Source organism: Callorhinus ursinus, unplaced genomic scaffold (genome assembly GCF_003265705.2).
Source record: "Callorhinus ursinus isolate GAN/ISIS: 27379988/994484 unplaced genomic scaffold, GSC_fseal_2.0 scaffold82, whole genome shotgun sequence".
In the NCBI taxonomy this organism is placed as follows: Eukaryota; Metazoa; Chordata; class Mammalia; order Carnivora; family Otariidae; genus Callorhinus; species Callorhinus ursinus.
In genome coordinates this window covers 1,081,033-1,091,114 of record NW_027397144.1, presented here as the reverse complement: position 1 = coordinate 1,091,114, position 10,082 = coordinate 1,081,033, and the positions used below count along the sequence as shown (strand labels likewise).

The following is a 10,082-nucleotide window of genomic DNA, read 5'->3' as shown; positions in this document are numbered from 1 at the left end:
AGCCTGCTTCTCCCTCTCCCACTCCCCCTGCTTGTGTTCCCTCTCTCACTGTGTCTCTCTGTCAAATAAATAAATAAAATCTTTTAAAAAAAGGAAGAAAATTCCGACATATACTACAACTTTGTGGCCATTATGCTCAGTGAAATAAGCCAGACACAAAAATGACAAGTATTGTGTGATTCCATTTATATGAGGTCGTAGAAAAGTCAAATTCATAGAGACGGGAAGTAGATGGCAAGAGCCAGAGGCTGGCGGAGGGGAATGGAGAGTTAGTGTTTAACGGGCACAGAGTTTCAGTTTTGCAAGATGAAGAGTTCTGGAGAGGGATGGTGGTGATGGTTGCACAACAATGCAAATGTGCTTAGTGCCACTAAACCGGACACTTAAACATGGTTATAGTGGGGGCGCCTGGCTGGCTCAGTCAGTAGAGCATGCCACCCTTGGTCTCACGGTCATGAGTTCAAGCCCCACGTTGGGCATGGAGCCTACTTAAAAAAATAAGTAAATTTTAAAAATAAATAAATAAAAAAGTTATAGTGTTAACTTTTTTTAATGGTAAATTTTATGTTGCCACAATTTTTTTATTTTTTATTTACTTTTAAGATTTTATTTGTTTGACAGAAAGACACACAGTGAGAGAGGGAACACAAGCAGGGGGAGTGGGAGAGGGAGAAGCAGGCTTCCCAAGGAGCAGGAAGCCTGATGCGGGGCTCGATCCCAGGACCCCGGGACCATGACCTGAGCCGAAGGCAGACGCTTAACGACTGAGCCACCCAGGCACCCTGCCACAATTTTTTTTTTTTAAATGGAAAAGAACAAGTAAAGTTTAACAGAGTGCTGCCCCAGACCTACTAAGATGCAATGTATGCTGCATTATCCTTATAAAATATTAATAGTTCTGAATTGACTTGAAGAATTTCAGATTAGGGGCTGTGGATTTATACATGTTGGAAAAGCTCAGGGGAATATTGTCAAGATGCATCTTTACAGGAAAAAAGCAGAGTGCACCACACAAACCAAAGATGAGAGGCAATTTGAGAATCAATAGGATGGATTCCACTGCAAGAGACTGAGACACAGCAAATACATTTAAACCCACAATTAAATAAACAAACAAACAAACAAACCCCGCATTTTACGGTGACCCTAAAAACACTAAAGATTAATTTCTCACTGCTGGAAGATGCTAAGTAATCAAGCCATGAAAACTAGTAAATAAGGAAAAGAATGAATCCCACTTTTCCTATATGAATTGAACTTCTTGGTCTCCCAGGAGTAGGTGATGGACGTCTCTCTCCACAGAAATAATCTGGCTGATAAATGAAGAACGAACATTACCACTTTGGAACTCCTAATGGCAGAAGAAAACTGTTACACAGCACCATGGGGATGTAATCAGCAAAATTCAGACCCTGTGAGACAGGGGAAAGGAACTCGTTTCTTGAAGGAGCAAATTTATGAATGAATGAATAGGTGTCTGGGTGGTAAGATCGAGGGCCACCTCGAATCCCACCTCCGGTTCCAGGGAGATGGCTTGGGATTCTCTGCCTCTCCCTCTGCCCCTCCCCTCCTATGTCTCAAATAAATACATAAAGTCTTTTTAAAAAAAAGAAGACAGGAAGGAGGTAGAGCTAGAAACTACGTAATGTGCACTCTATATATATGTTAAAAGAAATATGTTCATTGTCTTTATCAAGGAGTGACGGATATTGATGGAAATAGGAGGGACTGAAAGCTTCCCCAGTGCCCCCCCCCCGTTGCTCTCATTATTTCAACATATCTTTGCCCAGCTAATCTGCCATTTACGAGAAAGAATAGCATTAGAGATAATACTAAAAGCTCCTCCATGCCAGGCACTGTGTTAAGAGATTTACAAACATTACGTCATGATTTCTGCGAACTATCTTCATCTGATTTGGCCCTTCTGAAGCTCAGGCAGGGGGAGAGACTGACCCAAAGCCGAGCAGCACGTTTAGGAACGGGCCCGCCTCACCTCCACCCTCTAGAGGCAAGGCCCGGGATTCGCTCACCTAAAGCGTTCTGGATCTCCACGGACTTCTCCGGGCTCAGAACGGTCTCGTCACCATCGTAGGGGGAGCGGAAGCGGACGCCCTCCTCCGTCACCTCGGACAGGGACACCAGAGACACCATCTGGAAGCCGCCGCTGTCCTGGGGGAAATCGCACCGCAGGGCTGTCAGGGGGGTGGGGCTGGAGAATCTCCACCTCTGAGAAGTGCCCTGGGATCCCGGCCCCGACTCCACCTCACCGTCAGCAGATTATGGGGCCAGTTCATGAAGCCGTGGAGACCGTGGGCTTTCTGGATCAGCTCGGGGCCCTGGGTTTGGGCAAGAAAGGATCAGGTTAGAGGTGAGCGCTATGTTGGAGGACAAGGCTGGCCAGCTACGGTCCCCGCCGCTCCCTCACGCCCAGAACAAGGCCCGGGCCACCGGGGGAGCTCAATACACGTTTGTCGACTGACCTAAATGCATGCCTGTGCCTCGGAGATGCCCGTACTCCCCCCCGCCCCCACTCTCTGCCGCCGCGCCACCAAGGCAGAACCCACCCACCGGCCTCAGACCCAGATGATAGGTGTTGCCTAGGCAGATGCGGCAGCCCAGGGCGTCCAGCTGCTCGGCCGTGATGCCCTTCATAGTGGCCTGCGTGCCCACTGGCATGAACACGGGAGTGGCTACCGGCCCGTGCGGCAGCCGCAGCTCCCCTGCCCGAGCCCTGGATCGGCTACACTCGGCCACCAGCCGCATGATCCGCGGGGCCGACTCCAGGGACGTCGGGCTGACTGCTGACGCCATCTTAGCTAACGGAACCACGTGGACACCGCAACACCCTGGGCGGCGCCATATTGGCTGAAGTCACGTGAGGCAGGGAGCGGGCTGTCGCTTTGGAAGTGCGTGGGGGAACCATGGCAACGGACGCCAGCATGGTCGTCCCCGCTCAGTTCGTTCCCACCCGCTGCGTGTTGTCGGGGAAAATAAATATTGTTCTGGGTTCGAATCCCACCCCCGTCACTTGTCTGCTCTACAATCAAAGTCTCTCTCTAAGGGATAATTTTCTCCTCTAAAAATGGGGCGAATAATAGTGTCTCGGCATTAAAAACGTTGTAAAAGGGGCGCCTGGCTGGCTCAGTCGGTAGAGCATACCACTCTTGATCTCGGGGTTTTAGGTTCAAACCCCACATTGGGTGTAGAGATTATTTAAAATCTTTTAACAAATAAAAATAAACTTTGTAAAGATTGAGACATGGATATGTAGAGATCTTAATAATCTACCTTGCACAGGCTTTTGTCTATCTTGCCCATTGATTTGTCCCAAGAACTTAGAACAGCACCTAGTACATAGTACGTGCTCAATATACATTGGTTTATACAATGAGAGAAAGAAACCCAGATTTGCAGAAGAGACTCATACTCAGAACCTAGCCACATTTATTCGTTCATTTATTCAGTGTAGACCTACATATATACATACCTATTAGTGCCAGTCTTCATGCCACACAGGGATGAGAGAGGCTGGGTCATGGCTTTTTTTTTTAAAGATTTTATTTATTTATTTATGAGAGAGAGAGAGAGAGAGAAACAGCATAAGAGGGGAGAGGGTCAGAGGGAGAAGCAGGCTCCCCGCCGAGCCGGGAGCCCGTTGTGGGATTCGATCCCAGGACTCTGGGATCATGACCTGAGCCGAAGGCAGTCGCCCAACCAACTGAGCCACCCAGGCGCCCCGAGGATGGGTCATGGATTTATTGAGCACTGTGTTCCATTAATAACAACAAAATATTATATAATATATAACAACTGTTATTGTTGAAAATGGAGCGGATATACGTCCCGGCCAGCAGAGGGCGGCATTGCCCCAGAATTCTTCCTCTCCATGGCCCACTGGCCTAAGTTGTGCTGATCTGAGCAAGTCTCTTGACCTTCAAGGAGCCTTGGGCTAACGCCAGCTTTTCCAGGTGGCGGAGAGTCTTCACTGAGGCCAAGTGCGGAAAATGCCCAACCATGAGGTGGCTCAGGGCCTTTGTACTTGCTATTGCCTTTATTTGCAATACTCTTCCTTTCTGATTTTCCCATGGCTGACTCATATTTTATCACTTGTTCCTGACTTCCCCGATCTTAATAATGCTCCACCCCATCACTCTGTATCTTGTTGCTTGTAACTCATATTATGCTCTTAAAACCTCTATACATTGACAATGCCCAAATTTTAATTTCCAGTGTAGTCCTCTCTCATTGAACTCCCATCTCCTCTTTACAGATGTCTCCTTGACATCTCCATGGGGTGTCTGTAGGCACTCAAACTCTAGATGTCTAAAGCAGAGCTCCTGATTGTCCTTCCCAAGCTTGCCTAGGTCCCTCCATCTTCCCTTTCTTAGTAATAGCAGCTCAATCCTTCCAGACCAGAAACTTATGGGTGGTCCTTGACCTCTCACTGGCTTACTCCCTACATCTGATTTACCAGCAAATTCTAGCTGCTCTGCTTTCAAAATCTATACAGAATCATTTAGTAAACGATTTAGTAAACAGACTAGTTTACACCCCCTCTGTAGCTCTCACTCTTGGCCCAGCCACCAGCATCTCTTGCCTGGATTATTACAGTAGATACCTCACTGGTCTTGTGGCTTCTGTTCTTTACTCCCCATACAATATTCCTGAAGATATTTAAAAGGAAATGCTTTCAACGTTTCACCATTATGTATGACAGCTACTGTAAGTTTTTGGAAGATGCACTGTAGCAAGTAAAGAAAGCTTTCAATTCCTAGTTCACTAACAGATTTTTGTCATAAATAAATATTTAATTTTTTTTCAGTATCTGAAATAGCTACATTTATTTTTTTTTAGATTTTTTAAATTTATTTATTCATGAGAGACAGAGAGAGAGAGAAAGAGAGAGAGGTAGAGGGAGAAGCAGGCTCCCAAGGAGCAGGGAACCCGATGCGGGACTCGATCCCAGGACCCTGGGATTATGACCTGAGCCAAAGGCAGACGCTTAACCATCTGAGCCACCCAGGCGCCCTATTTGGCTCATTTAACTTAAAATGCCCAATGACATGAATTTATTTTCTTATTTATTAACACATTTATTTCCATTCTTATACAAGCCCACCTTGGTCATGGTACTTTTTTATATACTATGGCATTTTACATTAATTTTAACTAATATTTTACGTAAAATTTTTGCATCCCATCTGTTATAAATTATATTGGTCTATAGATTTCCTTTCTCATACTGTCTTTGCCTGAGTTTGGTGTTCAAATATCTATTTGCTGGAAGAAATTGTGCGAGATTGGAATTTTCTCTTTCTGGAATGTATTTTTTTATTCTTATTTTTTTTAAGGTTTTGTTTATTTATTTGATAGAGAGAGACACAGCGAGAGAGGGAACACAAGCAGGGGGAGTGGGAGAGGGAGAAGCAGGCTTCCCACTGAGCAGGGAGCCCGATGCGGGACTCGATCCCGGGACTCCAGGATCATGACCTGAGCCGAAGGCAGTCGCTTAACCAACTGAGCCACCCAGGCGCCCATTATGTTGTACACTTAAAACTAATACAGGGCTGGGCGCCTGGGTGGCTCAGTTGGTTAAGCGACTGCCTTCGGCTCAGGTCATGATCCCGGAGTCCCGAGATCGAGTCCCACATCGGGCTCCCGGCTCAGCGGGGAGCCTGCTTCTCCCTCTGACCCTTTCCCCTCTCATGCTGTTTCTCTCTCTCTCTCAAATAAATAAATAAAATCTTTAAAAAAAAAAAAAAACTAATACAGGGCTGCTTGGCTGGCTCTGTTGGTAGAGTGTGCAACTCTTTTTTTCTTTTTTTAAGATGTCTTTATTTATTTTAGAGAGAGAGAGAGACACAGAGCAGAATCAGGAGGGGCAGAGGGAGAGGGCGAGAGAATCTCAAGCAGACTCCTCGCTGACCGCAGAGCCCACGCGGAGCTGAATCCCATGATCCCGAGATCAGGGCCTGAGCCGAAACGAAGAGTCAGATGCTTAACCAACTGCATCAACCCGGAGCCCCTTCGAGCAACTCTTGATCTCAGGGTTGTGAGTTCGAGCCCCACACTGATGTAGAGATTACTTCGGATAAATAAATAAACAAATGACTAAGTAAATAAAACTAATACAATGTTATACATCAATTATATCTCAGTAAAACTGGGGGGAAATCTCTAAGCAAATATGGAAGAGGTTAAAATGGTAAATTTTATATTTTAATCTATTTTTCCACAGTAAAAATTTATTTTTTATTTTTTAAATATTTCATTTATTTATTTATTTGACAGAGAGAGCACAAGCAAGGGGAGCAGCAGAGGGAGAGGAAGAAGCAGGCTGAGCAGGGAGCCCATGCAGGACTCGATCCCAGGACATTGGGATCAAGGCCTGAGCCAAAGGCAAAGGCTTAACCCACTGAGCCACCCAGGTGCCCTACAGTAAAAAATTTATATAAAGAAATGAAAACATGTACACACACACAAAAAATACATCAAATACAACGAAAATTTTGAAAACAGAGGAGTGTAATAAGCTTTACTGAGGATTCAATTTTAATTAAATAAGCTCATTTAAGGTTTAAAAACAGATAATATACGGGGCCCCTGGCTGGCTCAGCCAAAGAGCATACAACTCTTCATCTCAGGGTTGTGGGTTCAAGCCACACATTGGGTGTAGAAATTACTTTTTTTTTTTATAAAGATTTTATTTACTGGGGGGCCTGAGTGGCTCAGTCAGTTAAGCGTCTGCCTTCGGCTCAGGTCATGATCCCAGGGTCCTAGAATCGAGCCCCACATTGGGCTCCCTCCTCAGTGGGGAGCCTGCTTCTCCCTCTCCCACTGCCCACCCCCCACCTCTCTCTCACTCTCTCTCTCAAGTAAATAAATAAAATCTTTTTAAAAATCATTATACCACACGTGTGATTTACTTTATGTTTCATATGATTATGTGTCTAAGATTTATTGGTGTCCTATTTAGTTGTGGTCCCATTCTTTTCTTCTGCAAATCAACATACTGTCGGGTATTGGTATAAATATACCACAGTGTGCTTATTCATTCTCTAGTCAATGAACTTGTGAACTTCTCAGTGTTTTTGTTATTATAAACAGTTCTCTTGTGAGTGTCTGTGTACAAATCTCTTTGTACAGCTGTGCAAGAATCTTAGGAATGGACTTGCAAGACCCTAGACCGGATGGATATTCAACTTTACTAGGCAGTACCGACTTTTTTCTAGGTGATTAGAGCAATTGACAGTTACAGTACTCTTGTAAGAAAGCTTCCCTGTGTCAGACGCTTAAACAACTGTGCCACCCAGGAGCCCCGGGGTGCAGCTCTTTTTTTTTTTTTTTAAGATTTTATTTTTTTTAAAGATTTTATTTATTTATTTGACAGAGAGAGAGAGACAGCTAGGGAAGGAACACAAGCAGGGGGAGTGAGAGAGAAGCAGGCTTCCCGTGGAGTAGGGAGCCCGATGTGGGGCTCGACCCCAGGACCCTGGGATCATGACCTGAGCTGAAGGCAGATGCTTAACGACTGAGCCACCCAGGCGCCCCAAGATTTTATTTATTTATTTGACAGAGAGAGACACAGTGAGAGAGGTAACCCAAGCAGGGGGAGTGGGAGAGGGAGAAGCAGGCCTCCCGCCAAGCAGGGAGCCGACGCGGGGCTTGATCCCAGGACCCTGGGATCATGACCTGAGCCGCAGGCAGATGCTTCACTGACTGAGCCACCCAGGCTCCCGAGATTACTTTAAGTAAATAAACAAATAAATAAGGAATCTTTGTCAACTGTTCCATTTTCAGAACTCTTCAATTCTGTCAATCAGATGTGTGTGAAACAGCGTGTCTTTGGGGTTTTAGTTTGCATTTCTGTGATTCTTACTGAGATTGAACATTTTTTCAGATGTTGGAGCCATTTATTTATTTATTTAAGAGAGCGAGAATGACAGAGAGAGAGAGAGAGAGAGAGAGAGCACATGAGAGGGGGAAGGGTCAGAGGGAGAAGCAGACTCCCTGCTGAGCAGGGAGCCCGATGTGGGACTCGATCCCAGGACTCCAGGATCATGACCTGAGCTGAAGGCAGTCGCTTAACCGACTGAGCCACCCAGGCGCCCCAGATGTTGGAGCCATTTAGCAACATCTTTCATTATTCAGTTTAGGTAATTTGGCAACAGAATTCACCATGGTTGAGCTGCTGAGCATTTCCTTTTTAAAATTTAGTGTTTTGAACATATGTTATAAAATATATATATAATATATATATATATATTTTTTTTAAACTAAACTCTACCGCCAATGTGGGGCTCAAACTCACTACTCCAACATCAAGAGTTGCATGCTTTACCGACTGAGCCAGCCAGGCGCCCCTCTATGTGTTTTGCAAGACATAGTACTAGTCCTGTCATCCTCCTGATTTATTATTATTATTATTGCCAGTTTGTGTTTTATAGATGCGGGTCCCCGGGCCCTGACCGCAGACTCCCACAGCAGGTGCAGCCGCTCCTTCCGCTGCTGCTTCTCGGTCTTCAGGTTTTCCTCATGCTTCTTCAGTCGGCGGTGCATGGCACACGTCTTCTTAGGCCTCAGCTCCAGGGGCTTGTACTTCTTACTCCTGTAGAATTCTTGGAGGTTCTCTTTCTGAGTCTGGTTGACGACGGTGAGAACACAAGCGATAGAGATGCCAACAACTTGGATCTTGGCGGCTGGGAAGCCACGCTGCCTGTCACTTTGGCGACGCAGCTGGGACAGCTGCACCATCAGGTCTTCCAGCGGTTTAAGCAGCTCTTCCTTCTTGCCGGGAAGTTGCGAGCCTTAATCTTGGCCATGTCTGCACAATCTGCCACTGCCGAGGCCGAGGGAAAGAGCCATCCTCCTGATTTTTAAAATGTGTTTTGGTTTTTTGTTTGTTTGTTTAATTCCCTCAAATAATAATTTGATGATGATTAAGAGCCAACAGTATCGGAGCAGGTGCCCGGGTGTGCCAGTTGTCTGGTAAGCCCTACAGTGTCATCACTTCCCACAGTACAGTGAGGTGGGTACTACTATCATTCCCATTTTATGAATGAACTGAGGCATTGAAACATGAAACATTCACTGGCTCATAATCAAGGAACAGGAATTGAAATCTAGTCCTCTCTGAGCTCTGTGAAGCCACCCTTTCATACAGCTTCTTTTCCTGAAGGAGAAGGCAGTATTAGGGATTGCAGCATAGAGCAGGGGTGAAAAGGTTACCAACAGAGGAATCGGGGGGTGGGGGGGACTCTGGAATCACCACTCAGAAGCCAGGTGACTTTGGTCAGGTGATGCCACTCTCCGAGTGTCACTTTCTTCGTCTTTAAATTGGGGCAGAGGGTCATTATGATGGTATGCAGGGTCTAGCGCACTTTAAGTGCTCAAATATGCACATAAATATATGTGTAATAAACATCCTGAAGCGTCCACTCTGTTTCAGGCTCTGTTCTCATTGCTGGCAACACAGCAGTGAACAAGGAGACAAAAATCCATGCCCTGAATGAACAAACAAGAAAAATAAGTAAAACATACCATGTCTCAGGTGGTGATGAGTGCTGGGGACTAAAGAGGGCAGGGGAGGGGAGAAAGATTTGGGAAGTGACTATTATTAAGTCATCTCTACACCCAATGTAGGACTCGAACTCACGAACCCAAGATCAAAAGTCGCATGCTCTACCAACTGAACCAGCCAGGCGCCCCTGGGAGGTGACTATTTTAAATAGGCTGGTCACGGGGCGCCTGGGTGGCTCAGTTGGTTAAGCGACTGCCTTCGGCTCAGGTCATGATCCTGGAGCCCCGGGATCGAGTCCCGCATCGGGCTCCCTGCTCAGCGGGGAGTCTGCTTCTCCCTCTGACCCTCCCCCTTCTCAAGTGCTCGCTCTCTCTCATTCTCTTTCAAATAAATAAGTAAAATCTTAAAAAAAAATAGGCTGGTCACGATCAGACTCACGGAGAAGGTAAGATGTGAGTTAAGACCAGACGGAGATCTGGGAGGAGTCATAATATAAGATCTGAGAGAGAGGGGCACCTGGCTGGCTCAGGTGGTGGAGCGTGTGACTCTTGATCTCTGGGTT

At 46.0% G+C, this 10,082-nt stretch overlaps 1 protein-coding gene and 1 pseudogene across 1 annotated transcript in view; both read right to left on the bottom strand.

Annotated features, from left to right (window-relative positions):
* Positions 1-2,979, bottom strand: part of QTRT1 (queuine tRNA-ribosyltransferase catalytic subunit 1) — a 7,545-nt gene extending 4,566 nt beyond the window's left edge. Inside the window, exons 1-3 of the mRNA XM_025863367.2 lie at positions 2,569-2,979; positions 2,268-2,336; positions 2,031-2,169 (exon numbers count right to left, since the gene is read on the bottom strand). Of these exons, the coding sequence (XP_025719152.1) occupies positions 2,031-2,169; positions 2,268-2,336; positions 2,569-2,811 (451 nt within the window). The 5' untranslated portion in view covers positions 2,812-2,979. The remainder of the gene's footprint in view (positions 1-2,030; positions 2,170-2,267; positions 2,337-2,568) is intronic.
* A 920-nt stretch (positions 2,980-3,899) lies between these two features.
* On the bottom strand, positions 3,900-9,576 carry LOC112816507 (large ribosomal subunit protein uL29 pseudogene; annotated as a pseudogene).
* Positions 9,577-10,082: the final 506 nt, after the last annotated feature.